Source organism: Vicugna pacos, chromosome 1 (genome assembly GCF_048564905.1).
Source record: "Vicugna pacos chromosome 1, VicPac4, whole genome shotgun sequence".
Lineage (NCBI taxonomy): Eukaryota > Metazoa > Chordata > Mammalia > Artiodactyla > Camelidae > Vicugna > Vicugna pacos.
The window spans coordinates 123,097,845-123,114,772 of NC_132987.1; the positions used below are offsets into that span (position 1 = coordinate 123,097,845).

At 58.2% G+C, this 16,928-nt stretch overlaps 3 protein-coding genes across 4 annotated transcripts in view; all 3 read right to left on the minus strand.

Annotated features, from left to right (window-relative positions):
• TSPEAR (thrombospondin type laminin G domain and EAR repeats) overlaps positions 1-16,928 on the minus strand; it is a 124,242-nt gene that overhangs the window by 24,680 nt on the left and 82,634 nt on the right. For both annotated transcript variants that reach the window (XM_006204946.4, XM_072970175.1), the window contains exon 2: positions 12,827-13,047. In XM_006204946.4, the coding sequence (XP_006205008.2) occupies positions 12,827-13,047 (221 nt within the window). The remainder of the gene's footprint in view (positions 1-12,826; positions 13,048-16,928) is intronic.
• On the minus strand, positions 969-2,026 carry LOC116281909 (uncharacterized). The gene has a single exon (XM_072970184.1). It carries the CDS (start codon positions 1,952-1,954, stop codon positions 1,319-1,321), a length of 636 nt encoding a protein of 211 aa, XP_072826285.1. The 5' UTR covers positions 1,955-2,026; the 3' UTR covers positions 969-1,318.
• On the minus strand, positions 6,861-7,907 carry LOC140698816 (uncharacterized). Its single transcript, XM_072970212.1, has one exon. It carries the CDS (start codon positions 7,829-7,831, stop codon positions 7,151-7,153), a length of 681 nt encoding a protein of 226 aa, XP_072826313.1. The 5' UTR covers positions 7,832-7,907; the 3' UTR covers positions 6,861-7,150.

Sequence of the window (16,928 nt, forward strand, 5' to 3'; positions counted from 1 at the left end):
TAGAAAGGGGGTGCCCGGGGGCCGGGCAGTGGGGAGCAGGGAGCTGTTGCTTAACGTGTGTGGAGTTTCTGTTTGGGGAAGAAAAAAAACTGGTGATGGTTGCACAACAATGTGGCTGTCGTCAGTGCCCCCGAGCTGTGCACTTTAAAGGGGTTAAGATGGCAAATTTCAGGTTGTGTGTATTTCACCACAGGTCTTAAAACCTCGTAGCGCCCGCCACGATGGCCGTGCACGAGCACCCCCGCCGGCTGCACAGCGCTCCCCGGCTCGGCCCGCGTAGACGCGGCCGCCTCAACACGCGTGAGCGCAGCTCCGCATCTGCTCGCTTCCAGACCCACACGGGCGGAAGGTAAAGAGCTGAAGTGATTAATTTGAATAAATATAGAATATAACTTTTCAGCAAGTCTTTGCCCGTGTACACCTGTGAGCGAAATTCCAGGCACTGCTGCACTGAAGAAGCAGAAACCTCCATGGTCCTCACGTCTAATTCAACTCCTAACACAGCACAAGACCTCTGGCATAGCTTGGTCACGTGACTGCCGGCCACTCCAGGCGCTGCGGGGACACGTGTGACACCTGCAGGTATCTGCCAGGGAAGGGAACCCTCCCATGAGTCAGCATTCAGGAAGTGCATGTGAGGCATGGAAACCAGAAACGACAGTGAGGGCAGAATGCGCACGGCGATGGCTGGGCAGCTGGGGCGGGTGGCTGGGAGGACTTCACGGGCAGGGCCTCCGGCGGAACAGGCATCTCCAATTCTCCACGCCCAGGTCGCGGGACCACAGGCCCTGAGCAGCCATGGACCTTCCTGGGAGGGCGTAAGCCCTGCCAGTGACACTGCCCTGAGGAGTCAGGCCACTGCCCTTTGGGATTTCTCAGTCCCTCACCCCTAGAGATACTTCTAGGAGACCAACGTCTACTCAAGACACCCCTCCCCACCCCGATGAAGGTGAGATGAAGGAAGTAAATGAGGTGGTGAAGTGAGTTTATTCCTCCAGGTGCCTGAGAAAATGCTGACAGTTTGGAAAGAGAGGCCAAGTGACCCAGGCAGAGAAATGGGGAGGGGGGACAGGTGACCCAGAGGCAGGTGGGGTCACCTGGGAGGCAAGAGCCCTGGGGCACAGCAAGGTCGAGGGGTCCTGGGAGCAGTGGTCAGAGGTCAGTCAGGTCAGGACAATGGATACATAGCAGGACATGTCCTCAGTGGGGACAGTCACATAACTCAGGTCAGGACTGAGGGGAAGCTGGGGGCCAAGTCACTGGTGGGAACTGAGCCCGGCTGGCCCTGGGGGGACGGGCCCGGTCAGCAGCAGGGCTTCTAGGCCGAGTTGGGGACACAGCAGGTGGGGCAGGGGCATGCAGGGCGGCAGAGCAGGGACACGCAGGAGGCCGGGCGGCAGCAGCTGGGCTGGCAGGAGGGGGCGGGGGCACAGCATGCGGGTCTGCACACGGGGCGGCAGAGCAGGGACACGGAGGAGGAGGGTCTGCAGCAGGACGAGGGGCAGGGGGTGGGCTCACAGCACACGGGCCTGCAGCAGACAGGCCTGCAGCACACGGGCCTGCAGCAGACAGGCCTGCAGCACACGGGCGTGCAGCACACGGGCCTGCAGCACACAGGCCTGCAGCACACAGGCTCACAGCAGTCCTGCTGGCAGGGGGAGGAGGTGCAGCAGGAGGGCTGGCAGCTAGACTGCGGGCAGCACAAGGCCGTGCAGGAGCTGGTGCAGGCAGATGGGCAGGGGCAGGGCTCACAGCTCGCTGGGGCGCAGAGGAGGCTCAGGCAGGGGGCCGGGGCGCAGCAGCGGGGCTCACAGCACGGGGGCTCACAGCAGCTCTCTGGGCAGTCGTCCACCTGCCAGGAGGAGCCGGTGCAGGAGTCACAGGGACCGGCCAGGCAGACCCGGCTGCCGTAGCTCAGGTCGCCGGAGCAGGTGGACAGGGCGGGCGCGGCCATGGCGGGGGCGGTGGGGCTGGAGGAGGGTGAGTGTGTGAGCCTGAGTGTGAGTGCGAGGGAGTGTGAGGTGCCTAGGGGTGCCGGGCTTTTATACCCCTCCCTGGCCTGTGTCGTCCCAGCAGGAGGCTCCACGCCCGCACTTCCTCGTTGGTGTTGACAGCTGGTTGCGGGAGCCCTCATTAGTGCTGGCGTATTTTCAATAGTTTTACTCACTAAACTTGTGAGTATGAATGTCCTGAGTTGCAGGATGTTTCCCGTCTCTCCTGTGTTTGGCTCCAGAAAAGTTACGGAAAACATTTGAGGCAAGGTTATGCTGAGCTGAGGCCTAGAGGTGAACACTTCTGTGACGTGATGAGTTGTGGTTCCATCTCTCCTGTGTGTGGGGTGCTTTAATATTATTTTGACTTTTAAGCATTTTAAAAAGTGGTGTAGAGTGACACTCCACATCTTATAAAATGCAAGTGGTTCAGAGGATTGGACCATAGAGGTGGGTCTGGGGTCAGGTTCCACAGGGGGTGGCCCACGCACCACCCCAGCCCCCGCGGCAGCTGTGTGGCAGGAGGCGCAGAGAGGGAGACGTCCAGCCCGGCGCAGCCCAGCTGACCGCGCCCGACAGCAGTGTTAATGGGCCGTGGTCAGACGCGGACTCTCAGGTGCCCGCGTGAGCCGGGGCCGTGTGAGGACGCGGAGACCCAGGGGCAGGGCTGGACTCTCCTCTGTCACCACTTTTCCTCACCTTTTCACTCAAACCCAGGTGCCTTTCAACGCCCGCTGTGCACCCCACACTCCATGGCTGAGCAAACTACCCACTCCGGCCAGAATTTGCCTCCTTCAAGGGTGATGCCCTGAAAGACCAGTTCAGGGAGAGGGAGACTGTCTCCTCTGGGGACGCCGCGTGTGAGCCCTGGGGACTCGTGCACCCAGCGCAACACCGAGAAGCTCAGGCAGCCGACGGTTTCCCTGGTGGGTATGAGAAGACGTGGTCCCGGGGAGCTCGGAACAGAAAGTCGGAGTGGGCTGACGCCGGTGAAGACGTCAGCATCTGGGTCCGTGAGCTCCACGGTGGCCCTGACCGCAGCTGTGAGGTGAGATACCGTTTTCTGAGCACCTGTTCTGGGCCCGGCGGGGATCTGAGTGCTTCACAGCTGTTACCTCAATTAATTCCATATCAGCGAAGTGAGGGAGTTACTGTGAACGGGCGGCGGACGCCCAGGCACAGAGAGGGGAAGCAGCGCCCTCAAGGTCACACAGCCCAGAGAGTCAGGGCTGGGGCCGGAGGCCGCCAGCGGGATACAGGACCAAGGCTCTCAACCAGGACATCCCCCAGGCCGAATTCAGGGCGGACGTGGAAGAAAACACGTGTCGCAGGAAACTTAACACCAAGCAGCTGGACTGAAAGTTCACAGCAGAAGCAGGAAAGCGCGAAATTAACACCGGAGAGAATCCGCTCAGTGGTTTTAAGGACAAACACTGCCAGTTCCTCCAAGTCATGGAGGCTGAGGATAAGACCCTCAGGATGGGGAGAGAAAGCGTGACAAACCGTGTGTTCCGACGTCAGACACGACAGCTCAGTCGCTGGGGAGGGAGAAACCGCAGTTAGGACGAAAACAACAATCGGAGGCATAGCTGAGCATGAGTCACTCCGCGCTGAGGGGACAAGGGTGTGCGCGCATCTGGACTGAAGGGCCCGCGAATGCCAGGAGAGTCTGGCCTTCAGGGCTGCCCCGGACACTGACGACGCCTTCCTCAAGGAAAGAGAGCAGCACCGTGTTTTCACATGAAGCAAGAGCTTAGAAAGGACTCCGTCCACGTGTCCCTCTTGGGAAAAAAGTACCGACAGAAGTAAGACGAAGGACCCGGTGCTGACGCGCACGGGGCCCGCGGGGCCTGGCTGAGCGACCCGGCGCTGCGTGCAGAGCAACGCCCCGGCCTGCGGGAGCAGGTGCGGCGTGGGGCCGTGCGAGCCACCGGCCCCCTGTGGCCCCCGGGCCCTTGCAAAGAAGCCAGTACCGCATCCTGAAGTGCTGACCTTCTGAATATATTGGGTTAAATAAAATATCTTATTAAATGAGTCTCCTGTTTCTTTCCTCACTTTTAAATGTGGTGATTATAGTAGTTACAGTTACGTGTGTGGCTTGAACTACATTTCCGTGGGGAAACATAGCTCATTCCTGCTTTAGGTTTGTTTTTGTTTTGCTTTGTTTTGCTTTGGTGAGGGGGAGGCAATTAGGTTTTTATTTATTTTTGACGCGGGTACTGGGGATTGACCCCAAGACCTTGTGCGTGCATCGTTCATTCCTGCTTTAAGTTCATTTGTTTGTTCATTTGTTTGATTGTTTGTTTAGGGGGGCAGGTAATTAAGTTTTTATTTATTTATTTATTTTTGAGGGTGGTTTGGGGAATTAAACCCAGGACCTTGTGCGCCCTAGGCACGCACTCTACCGCTGAGCCGCACCTCCCGCCTCACCCCTGCTTTAGAGCACGCTAAGAGACTAGTCATTCGAGGGTGAATAGATTTTTTTTCAAACGGAGGAACTGGAGACTGGACCCAGGACCTGGGGCACGCTAAGCACTCGCTCTACACTGAGCTCCACCCTCCCCTTCAAGGGGGATTGATGTTGAGAAAACAAAGTAGATCCTCTGTTAAACAGAAATTTCTCACATTATCTTGTTTCTTTTTTCTGTTTTAATAGTTAAAATCTACATCAAAAGAGAAAGTTAACAAGTATTCACTAGTATGACTGAAAACAGAATATATCTTTCAGAACAGTAGAAAAATTATTAGACATCCTCTACTTGAAGACAAAAACAATGGAAACAAGAACACGTACAGAGCAGAGAATTTCATCAATGTGGCAGAATCTGGGGCTAAATCATCAGTTACAATGTAAAGTAAATTTCATCTAATGTTTCTTATTAGACGGGAAAAAAAGTCTTGAAATGGTTCCTAAAATAACAACCGAAAAGGTGACAGCTGCGGTCCCAGTTAAGCAGAGACACCAACCAACAGTCACGCAAAGTGCGAGAGGAGCCGGTGGGAGGGCCAGCCTCCTGAGCCGCACTCAGAGGCCCCCCTTCCCACTAGGGGGCTGAGACGACCTGGACATGGGGGCCCACCAGCCCCCATGTCCCCACGTCTGGGAATAGTACGAGATCAGAGCAGACGGAAGGGAGGAGTGGCCACGACTCCTCGCATCCGGGTAAGCTTGTTTCATTGCCAGCATCCCAGTCTGTGGGGAGGTGTGGCCACTGACAAGGCAGGGCTGGCCCCGGGCAGGGGGCGGGGGGACCCCCAGGAAAGCAGCAGCCCCCACCAGGGACCCCGGCGTGGGAAGGCACCCTCCTGGCTCCACCAGGTGCATCGACTTGGCCAGTGAGCAGTTGTCCAAATGGAGGGGACAGAAATAAAGCCAGGAGCCCACCCCTGCTCAGGCTGAGGACTGCAAAGGAGGAAGAGCGTGGCCCCCGCCAGTCCCCCAGGGTCAGCGAGCTGCCCTGCTGGTAGCAGACCAGCAGGGAGCATCCGGGCCATCAGGACCTGCCTTCCACCCGCTTGGCAGCCCACGTCGCATCTCTTGGGGGTCCACCAGACAGAAGGCACAGATGTCATTACCGCATACCTGGCTCAGCTCCTCCCCTGGAGCAAACACGCTCCCTCTGCAGGAAGATGCCTTCACCGGAGCCCTCAAACAGCTGCAGACACTTGTCCCAGAACGAGGACCATTGCTCAGCCAAAGCCGACTCAGCACACCGGGGGGGAGACCCCAGGAGCAAGAACTGGCGAGTGTGACAGGAAACTCAGCCAAGCCTGGTTTCCCTCCGTGGTGGCCCCCCAGCCAAGCCCCTTCTCACTGGGGTACACCCTGTCCTCCAGGTGGCTGCCTGCTCAGCCTCGTCCCCACAGGGATGACCAGAGCGACTCCCTCCTTCCTGTGTCTTCCAGGAAGGCAAACTACCTCAATACTCAGATTCCTGGGGGGCACCCAGTGAGCACCTTCCATTTCCAAATATCCCACCCTCCTTGGCTACTGGCCCCTGGGATGGTTCGTTTCATGTGTTAACTTGGCCAGGCCGTGGTGTGCGGTTGTTTGGGTAAACACGTCTGGATGTCACGGTAATGGCATTTCTTCGATGAGACCGACATTTAAATCAGAGGACTCTGAGTGGAGCAGACTGCCCGCCACAATGTGCATGGGCCTCGCCCGATCAGTTGCAGGCCTTGAGGAAAGACTGCAGCCTCCCGAGGAGGAGCAGTTTCCACCAGCAGACTGTCTTTGCGCTCCAGCTGCAACGGCAGTTCTTCCCCAGGAAGCCTGCCCTCTAGGTTGTGGACTTGCCAGCCTCCGCCATCACGTGAGCCAACTCCTCAAAACAAACCTCTCTGCACACATACACATCTTACTAATTGCTCCCCTGGCGCGTGCTGACTAGCGCAGGCTCCCTCGTGCGGCACGAGGCTCTCCCGCTCCCAGCGTCTCTAGGCGGAGGGAGCAGCCACCGTTGTGCCCAGGTCACTGGAGAAGGGCCAGCGCCGGCTTGCCAGAAGCTGTTTCTGCAGTGGGCTTTACACCTTCAGAGCAGGTGCTTTGTTAAACGGGGTCTCCTTTGTCCCCAGCAAAGCCCCAAGTCCCCTGTGTGCAAGGCCCGGTGCCTGGACACGTGCCCCACCGCCTGTCCCTCACCAGCAGAGACACGCAGGGTCTCCCAAGTGAACAGGATTCTCTGGGCTGGAGCTGCTGGGGGACCGTGAGCACCGGAGGCCCGGGCAGAGTGAGGGAGGGCCTGGCTGGCCTAGCCTGATGGGGCTAGTGCCCTGGACGCGGCTCAGGGCCAGGTCTCAAAGCAGCCCAGCTCACACTCTCCCCCGAGCTCCTCCCCGCAGTTCGCACAGAATGCACTCGAGGCCTTGGAGAGCACCTGGCAATGACTTTATTTGTTAACAGACTGACCACTCACATGGGGCAGAACAAAATGCACAATCCAACAAGGATGGAGAGGACACTTGGTGAGGTCGGAACTCAGAGGAAACTAGGGGCCAGCCCAGCGGGCAGTGAGGGCTCAGCCCAGGCAGCAGAAGTGAGGGGCTCTGGAGCAGAAGGAGCCCCGAGACTGGGCTCAGGGCTCCAGAGATTTCAGATGGAAGTCAGAGTTGGTCCTAGGAGGAGCTGGGGACCTGCCCGGTCAGCAGCCGGACTTCTAGGCTGAGTTGGGGACACAGCAGGCCGAGCGGGAGCACCTGGGGCAGCAGAGCAGGGACACGCAGGAGGCCGGGCAGCAGCAGCTGGGCTGGCAGGAGGGGACAGGGGCACAGCAGGCAGGTCTGCACACGGGGCGGCTGAGCAGGGACACGGAGGAGGAGGGTCTGCAGCAGGACGAGGGGCAGGGGGTGGGCTCACAGCACCCGGGCCTGCAGCAGACAGGTGTACAGCACACGGGCCTGCAGCACACGGGCCTGCAGCAGACAGGTGTGCAGCACACGGGCCTGCAGCACACAGGCCTGCAGCACACGGGCGTGCAGCTCACGGGCCTGCAGCAGAGGGGTGCATAGCAGTCCTGCTGGCAGGGGGAGGAGGTGCAGCAGGAGGGCTGGCAGCTAGACTGCGGGCAGCACAAGGCCGTGCAGGAGCTGGTGCAGGCTGATGGGCAGGGGCAGGGCTCACAGCTTGCTGGGGCGCAGAGGAGGCTCAGGCAGGAGGCCGGGGTGCAGCAGGGGGGCTCGCAGCAGCGGGGCTCACAGCACGGGGGCTCGCAGCAGCTCTCTGGGCAGTCGTCCACCTGCCAGGAGGAGCCGGTGCAGGAGTCACAGGGACCGGCCAGGCAGACCCGGCTGCCGTAGCTCAGGTCGCCGGAGCAGGTGGACAGGGCGGGCGCGGCCATGGCGGGGGCGGTGGGGCTGGAGGAGGGTGAGTGTGTGAGTGAGTGTGAGGGAGGGTGTGAGGGAGTGTGTGTGAAGGGCTGGGGTTGCCCGCCTTTATAGCCCTCTGTGTTGTGTGTTGTGCTTGGTGAAGTCTTTCCTTCCTTGTTGTTGTTTGGAGTGGTGCCGTGCTTGGGCAGCACTGGTCACTGTAAGTGCCTCTGGCTGGCGAGGCGGGGCTCTGCTGACCTGTGTCTGACCCTGAAGGAAAGCCAGCAGAGCCCCTCTGGATGCCATGGCAGAGACGGCAGCAGTCGGGCCGCTTTGTGATAGCGACACCCTCTGCTCCCCCAGGAGGGGGCCGCTCTTGCAGGCAACACTTCTACTCCAAAGGAAGGGACCAGGACGGCCAGTCCCAGAACCTGGGCTTTGAGAGAAGGAGATGTGTTCATGTTGGGCAGGTCCCGACGTGCTCGGCTGGCCTGGTCACGTGGCGGCGTGCACCTTGTGAGCTGGTGCTGCGGGCTGTCTAGGAGTCAAGGGGGCCTGTGTTTACTAAGGTTGAGCCCGGGGGCGGGCGAGGAAAAGTGTCCTCCTTGGGGGCAGGGACCGGCCCCCAGAGGGGCAGGGACGCAGACGCAGGCTAGAGCAGTGAGCGTGACCATGGGGGCAAGCGCGTTTTGCTTCACTGCAGCTTCAGCTTTTACAGAAGCTCCCCTGGACAGAGTCCTAACGCTCACACCTGCCTCCTCCACTCACAGCTCAGTCGGTATCAGGGGACTCCTGCAGCCTCTGGATGCAAATTAGGACAAGATCTCCTTCCCGAGAATCCTGTCCACAGGCGGAAGGTCACTGAGATATGGTGGCTGTGCCCTGACCCTCTGCTGTCAGCTCCTGGAGTCTGTCACAGTGAACACTCAGTGGCAGGGCCTGGCTGTCCATGGACCCTGCCAGCTTGGAGTGGCCTCTGCCCCAGTGCTTGGTTTACACCCGTGACTTAGTGAGCACATGACGTCTGGCCCTGGCTCCTGGTGTCCTGGCTCTTCAGCCACCATACTCTGCCAAGTCTCTAAGGGGCAAGGGCAGGGACCTTGGTGGTGCTCTGGGCTGAGGGCTCTGCAAAAGCAGGCCAGGGCTCCACAGGGAACTTGTCGGGGCCAGGGAGCTACAGGTGGAAGCCTCACTGACCTCTGACGGGCGGGGCTGGGGGCTCTGCTGGAGCACCACGCGGCAGTCAGACTGCAGTGGAGAAATGTTATCTCAAAGAGATCACAGCTTTAAATGGTCCAAATGTGTTGAAAGACTTTAATTGACACATCCAGGAAGCTCAATGAACTCCAAATAAGACACATACAAAAAATCCACAATTCCAGTAAAAATGCTGAAAGTCAGAGGCAAGTCGAGAATCTTGAAAGCAGCAAGAGAAAAACGACGGGTCACTGAAGGGAAGCCCAGCAGAACGAACAGCTCACGTCCCATCAGACACAACGGAGACCGGGGACAGTGCGGCCACACAGACAAACTGCTCAAAGCAAAAAGTGCCGATCAAGATCCTAGATCCAACAAAGCTGTTTTTCAAAGTGAAGACAAAATTCATTCTTGAATAAATAGAAAATGAGAGAATTTGGTATTCACAGCTCACCTTAATAAGACATACTAAAGGGAGTTCTTCAGGCTGAAAGCAAGTAACGCCAGACAGAAACCCTAATCCACGGAAGAAAACAAAGGGCACAGTAAAGGCAACTGGGTAATTACAAAGGGCCAGGCAGATGCGTGTTTTCTCTCGTTTCTTCTCTTACTTGATTTAAAATAATTTATAAAACAATATATGTATGGAATACAGGACAGAAATTCCTTAAAAAACGAAAAGTAGATTTACCCTATGATCCAGCAATCCCACTCCTGGGCATACATCCAGAGGGAACTCTAATTCAAAAAGACACCTGTACCCCAGTGCTCACAGCAGCACTATTTACAGCAGCCAAGACATGGAAGCAACCTAAACGTCCATCGACAGATGACTGGATAAAAAAGATGTGGTGTATTTACACAATGGAATACTACTCAGCCATAAAAAAGAATGAAATAATGCCATTTGCAGCCACATGGGTGGACCTGGAGATAATCATTCTAAGTGAAGTCAGCAAGAAAGAGAAAGAAAAATGCCATATGTTATCACTCATATGTGGAATCTTAAAAAAGATAAAAGAAGACGACACTGGTGAACTTATTTACAAAACAGAAACAGACTCACAGACATAGTAAACAATCTCATGGTTACGGGCAGGAAAGGTGGGTGGGATGGGATAAATTGGGAGTTTGAGGTTTGCAAACATTAACTAGTATATACAAAATAAACAACAAGTTTCTTCCGTAGAGCACAGGGATCTGTATTCAGTATCTTGCAGTGACCTACAAGGAAAAAGAATCTGAAAAGGAATAGATGTCTGTATATGTCTGACTGAAACATGCTGTACACCAGAAACTGACAGACTGTAACTGAGTCTACTTCAGTAGAATGAAACAATGTCAAGTATAAAACAATTGTAATGAATAATCTATAGAAATGTAATACATCTGACAGCATCCGCACAAGCAGGGCCACGGGAGCAAAGCTGTGCTGCAGAGAGAAATGCCACAGATGGTAACTCGGATGCACGCGGGAGTGGAGGGAACCAGAAACAGTAAAAAGGTTAGGGTAACAAAAGCTATAAATACACGCTTACTTTCCCTTCTTCTCTAGGCTTCTTAAAAGTCATCAAAACATATTAAGTAATAATTATAACAGTATTGTTGGATGTTTAACATTTTAAGATGTAATTTTGTAACATCAAGACCACAGAAAGGACAGGAAGGAATGGCGATGCATAAAAAAGGAGCCACATTTCATACGTCACTGTAATTGAATTAGTACAAGCCGGAAGTTATTCCGATAAGTTAAAGTAAGCATGTGGTGGGCCCTAGAGCAAACATTCAGGGAAAACTTAAAGCTATGGTAAAAAAAAACATCATTAAAGAAATAAAACCGCTACCGTGGAAGATAGTCACTAAATGCAAAAGAAAGGAGGACGAGAGGGACAGCTACAGAAAGGTGGGAGACACAGGAAACGAAAGGATGAACCACAGGTGTAAATCCAGCCAAAGATAATACTCGTTATTACGCTGTGTTACGTGCCCGCAAGCACTGAGTTAGCAAACACTGGACCGTCGCTCCTAAGGGAGGTAAAGACTTAGCTCCCATGAGCCTCTGGTCTCACGTTTGTCAGCTAATGCATACAGAACCCTGTTTGTGTGTGTCTAGGGAAAATGCACTGTGTTTTCCTTTACTCTCACACATCGTGCTTCCGACACCAGACACGTGGGCTTTCCCCTCCCCAGCAAATTCTCTGACCAACCAGAGGGGTGTGTACAAGTCAGTTCGGTTCTGCCCCTAAGCAGAGTTGGTGCAGACCTGGCAGGTTAGGTCTCGGTCCCACGAGACTGCCCACCACTTCAGATGCCAAAGGCAAGTAGCAGGTCCCCAAGATACCCACAACTTCTGCCTGACTTGCTTGCCAGCTGGAGGTTCTCGTGACCCCCTTCTCAGCTTGCACAGTTTGCTACAGGAGCTTGCAGACCCAGAGAAATGGTCTCCAGGACCCCCACCAGCAGCACAAGGATATTCCTCTTCAGAAGTGCAGGTGGGACGTTCTCTAGGGGAGAACCTTTGCTGAGACGTAAAACAAACCTCGGTACGTTAAAAAGGATCGAAATAACACAGAGCGTGTTCTCTGACCACAATGGGATGAAATCAGAAGTTCATAACAGGAAAAAATTCAGGAAACTCACAAATACGTGGAAACTAAACAATACACTCCTAAGTAACCAAGTAGTCAAGGGCACCAAAGGGGAGTTATTAAATCCTTTGGGAGTAATGAAAACAGAGATCAAAGCACCAGAACCCATGGGTGCAGCCAGAATGCTTCTTAGAGAGGAATTTATAGCTGCTAAGTCTCTATATTAAGAAGAAGAAAGGTCTCAAATTAATACCCCAGTCTTCCACTTTAATTAATAACAAGCAGTTGTGTCCAGCACCGCCAACCGGTGTGCGCAGCCCCGACCACGGCCCGCTTCAGCACGTGCTCATCGCTGACTTGCGTCCTTCGTGTGTGTGTGAGTTGCATGTACGTGACTCGTGTCTCAGTACACCTGCTACGAAGCCACTGGGCATGACAGGTGATGAAGAGCCGAAGCGTGCAGTGGGGGCTGTGCTTCCGGTGACCCCCAGGTTGGGGTCTTGTTCAAGAAAGGAGGTGACAGGACACAGACTTTAACCTGAGAGCTAGAATTTACAGAGAGAAAGAAGAAAATGGAAATTATAGAACTGAAAATTCAATGACTGGAGTTGGAAGCTCAGCGGCCAGACTGGAGGGAAGGAAAGGAGAGGTGGTTCGCGAGCAGAAGTCCCAGGATGGAATCCGTCAGGACGGGATCCAGATGACAGGAACCCAGCAGGGAGCATCACGGCTGGGGGTGAATCGAGGATCCTGACTTGGAGAGGTACGGACGTGCTGCACGTCTATGAAGTGCCCTGTCCTGGAACCCAGGGGGAGACCTGCAGGGGTGCCTCTGTCCTTGCAGGGGAGTGGGGAGTGTCAGCTGGACCTGGGGCGGACAGGACTGTCAGCCACAGCTAAACAGACCCCAGACGGGTATGTTGCTGTTACTTCGATTACATTTCCTGTTAAAGGATGTCCCTAAAAACTCCGAGCATGATCCCCAGCCTTTGACAGTTTAGCACACTGGAAAATTGTAATTGCTGGAACCACCAGTCCAAACCCCTGGCCAGGGGTCACACGGGCCCTGCCCCCACACTCGCAGGGTGGGGACCTCACCACCTGCCGAGGCCGGCCGCTCTCGCCCCTTGACCGGTGCGGTGCCGCGCTCGGGGTCAGCCGTGCCCTCCACACGCTCGAGCACTGAGACCACAGAGGAACGTGGGAGGGACGCCCCCAGGGAGGGCGGGCAGGGCCACTGACCTTAGGGGGAAGACTCGGAGCTTTCAAGGTCACGACGATGGAGAACTCTTCAGGGAAGAAGTCGCATCTGAAGAAGACCCTCGACGCAGGGAAGCTGAGGGCGCGGGGGGCAGCGGCCAGCAGCTGGAGTCCTCGCGCGCCCTGGACCTGCACCACCCTGATCCTGGCCGCAGCGCCATCCGGAGGGACCGCCTCTGCCAGGATGTCCAGCGGCCGCAGGTCTGTGTCGAGGAAACCACAGGTGGGTTATGTCTCCGGGGTGGCCGCCATGGGTGTGTCGGGCCCTGGCCCCAGCATTTCACAGCGGCCTCGCGGGAGCCCCTGGGAGCTGGGGGCCAAGACTCCCCCACCTACTCAGCGAGGACGCCAGGACTTGGCCGCCCACGCGGGCCTGCCTGCGGCCCCTCCTCCCCAGCCCTCCCCCCCCCCCGGGCTTCGCACATTCCCTGTCGCTGGGGTTTCAGGTCCACCGCCAGGCCCTGCGCTGGGTGTGCGGGAGCAGCCCGTCCCTGGGACACGTGTCCGGGGGAAGGTGGTGGTGGGCGAGGCCCTGCGCAGTCGCTGCACACGCTAACTTCCCTGGTTTCCTGCTTAATCCCGGGAGAATTCGTTCCTCGCTTCCTTGGGGCGGGAGGGACACCCACATACTGTGCCTCGTTTGCAAACTCTGTGTGAGGGAGGGTTAAAAAATCCCTTCTGAGGAATTACAAAAGAAAAAGGCAAAGAAAGCAAGCAAGGCTCGCACACGTGACGCGCCGGGGTCTGGGACGCGACACGCACGCCCTCCCCGCCCCGAGCCGGCGGGTCTGCGCCGCGTCCTGGAGCTGCTGGCTCCGCCCTGGCACCTGCGCGGCCTCCCCCACACGTAGTAGTGGAGCAGCCAGGCCCCTGCTCTGAGGTTCAAGGTCATCAGAAACAAACCGCCCCTGAGGCCAGATGACAGGAAAGGAGAGTGCGGAGCCCGGGGAGCATCGGTGACTCGCGGTGGGGGCGCAGCCACGGGAGGGAAGCGCCGGCTTGGAGCAGAGCCTGCGGCCGCCCCTTGGACCCTCCAGACCTGCCACCACCACGGTCAGCCCGTGCACCGGGGAAATGACGGGCACTTGTGAATGAAACCGCCATCCCCCGGGGCTGTCTCCCTCGGGGCCTGGCGGTCCTGCCCAGGGGCCCGGAGCCCGCGGTCAGCGCGCCACCGGGACGGTCAGCAAGGCCAGCGGGGCCGCGCCGCCACCGCGCTCCACCGCGCGGCCAGCAGGTGGCGCTGCTGCGCCCGGGGCCGGCGCGTCGCACCCCGGCGGATGGAGCCGAGACAGGGACCGAATTTAGGAAGGAAAAACGGTCTCCCCGAAACAGGAGTTCAGGGAAAGACACTGAGTTCCAAGGAGCGAGGAGGAGCCGGCAGCTCAAGGTCAGAGTGGAAACGGGAGGGCAAGGTCAGTGGGCAGAGGGCCCAGGGCAGCCCTGGGAGGCGCGGGCCCAGGTCGAGGGGACAGAGGGGTTCGTGTCCAGGACACGCGGCCAACGTGGGAGAGCGGCCGGGCTGGGCCCGGGCTCCAGGCCGGAGTGCCCGCCGGCGCCCTCCCGGCGCCCAGCGCGCTGCGGCGTGTGTGCGGGCCCGGAGCCCGCAGCCCGGGGCTCGGGCAGGGATGCTGCCGGCTGCCTGTGCCCCGGGAGGCGCCCGCAGGGTGCGGCCGGCCGAGCGCGCGCGGAGCTGGACGCCGGCCCGAGGCTCACACCGGCCGCAGGAGCGTGGGGGACTCAGGGACGAGCGGCCTGAGCAGTGCCGGGGAGCACGCCGTGCGCTGCCCTCCGCGGGCCCGCTGTGAGTTCGTGTGGTCGCTGACGCCGCTGAAAGCCACGAGCAGAGGGCGAGCGGGCGGCAGGCCTCCGCTGCAGCTAAACCGAGCAGCCCAGGCTCTGAACTCTGACGCCCCTGCACGTCCAGGGCGGGACGTCCTGGAGGCCGCCGTGTGTGTCCCGGGGGCGGGGTCCAGATCCACGCCCCTGCGGAGCCTGGCGTCTGGGGGTGGGAGCGTGGTCTGTGCTCGGGAGCGGACCCTGCCCCAAGCCTTGGGCTGGCCGTTCCGGGAGATGGGGGGTGGGGGGCGCGATTCCTTGACCTGTGGAGCTGTGCCTGGGTGGGGTCCCTGGAGAGCACGGCTCTAAGTAAGTGCCGCCTATTCGAAGTTCACCCCAAAGTTGAGACACACACACAGGGTGCACGGGCCCTGTCTGGCAGTGGGCCTGCCGGCTCGGTTTTAGCTGCGGCCACACCAGGGTCTGGCCCCTCTGCGAGGCAGGCCGCCCGGTTCCCGGGACATGCCTCAGCCTGGCCTGGCCCCAGGCACAGGCAACTGGGGGGACCCCAAATTCAGCTAATCCTGTGTGAGCCTCTCCCTCCATTGTTTAACTAAAATAGCCTCTTCCTGGTCCCACCCCTCCCGCCCTAACCAGCGCAGGCGCGGCAGTCTCTGCTTCGACAGGCACTCCGCCCACGCGGACTCGCCCCATTGGTGCCTTGTCCACATGCTGAGCAGGGGTTTTTCCAGGTTAACGGGGCGGTGAGGTTGTCCCTTCTTGGGGAAGTCCCGCTGGGTGCAGGCGTGAGTGAGTGACCGTGTTCACAAAGGCCCCAGCTGTCTCAGGACATTCAGATGCGCACGTGATAAACTCCCACAAACTAACTCTGATCCAGGGGAGACACATTCACTAGCACCTGCTGGACTCACGCTGAGAGTCTGAACAGACAGATGGACAATGGCCAGGCCGGATATCTGAAGCCAGAGATGTCTGACCTACAACCTCGGCAGACACCAGCCCAGGACAGCCAGAACCTGGCCCATGACCCCCAGCTTCCCTAATTCTTTGTCCCCACTTCTAAGTTAGGACCAAGTGCAGAAAACCCGATGTGTCCCCGAACCCATCACACCGGACGCCCCCTTCCAGTCAGCTACCCCCAGCGTCCCCACGCACCAGGCTCCATCAGGCGACACCTGGGCCTCCTTCTCCCCTTGAAGCCATGCCCATCTGAGTCTCTGCCAAACCCAGGTGAGGGTGGTGGAGCCCCTGCCACAGCCAGTGTGGAAGAAACAGCCTGTGTTCATGCCCATGTGGGAAGTGATCATTTATTCCACAAAGTCTTATGAAACGGCAGTTTCTGAAATGGATTGTGGTTGCCCTCGGGTGCTGATAATTTAGCAGAGAGGACGTGGTAGCCACAGAGAGATGAACCCCAAGCTGGCGACATGCGTGGTCCTCAACTAGACCCCGGCACCTTAAGATCTGGCCCCAGACCGACTTGCTGCACCCCTCTGAGCCTCAGTCTCCTCACCTGTGAAATGGGAGGGTGGTGACTGTCCCGTCAGGGCCTCAACTGAGCTGGAGAAAGAGCTGAGCCCCCAGGCATCACAGGAGCCAACCACAGCAGAGGCCAAGCAGAGAAGTGAAGGCCCTAATCCCGCACTGCGGTGGTGTGAGCGAGACCCCATCCTCCCCACGGAAGGGCACCTGCGGGGGTCATACCTGGGAGCCCAGGGCAAGAGCAGTTTGATGAGCCCTGGGGCCGGGGGAGGGTGGGAGGAAGGGCTGGGAGTGGAGAAGGCCTCTTCACAAGGAGGCCTGAGAGGAGGCTCCAGGGCCGGGAGTGCAGCCATGCGTGGGGCTGGTGGGCCTGAGACCCTGATGCATGCCCCTCGGGACGGCAGTGCCCTGGCTGTGCCCCAAGCTGGGGTGGGGCCACTTCCCCGTGGGCCTGCGGGGAGCCCTCACCTGTGGGCAGGCCTGCTCCATCATGCGTAGGATTTTTGGCGGGGAGCCAGGCTCCTTGTGCCCCAGAGTAGGTCCTGCAGGGGCTCTCTGCGCTGGGGCCTGTGAAGACCGAGGTTATAAGGGAGGGGCCGACTGTGTGTGAACCACAGCCCGCAGCCAGATGGACACCAGCCAGCTTCACACGGGCTCTGGGGTGGGCCCCTCCACTGGAAGTCGGTGGGGAGAGTGAGCCATGGCCAATAAAATCCTTTTTACTCTGGATTTTGTTGAGTTCATTGGGTGCCCAGGGACCAGGGCTGCCCTGGGGGCATTATAAGGGATGACACTGCTGTAG

Bases quoted from the DNA above. Each gene is read 5' to 3' on its own strand.
- LOC116281909 (XM_072970184.1), bottom strand. From the start codon at position 1,954: ATGGCCGCGCCCGCCCTGTCCACCTGCTCCGGCGACCTGAGCTACGGC.
- LOC140698816 (XM_072970212.1), bottom strand. From the start codon at position 7,831: ATGGCCGCGCCCGCCCTGTCCACCTGCTCCGGCGACCTGAGCTACGGC.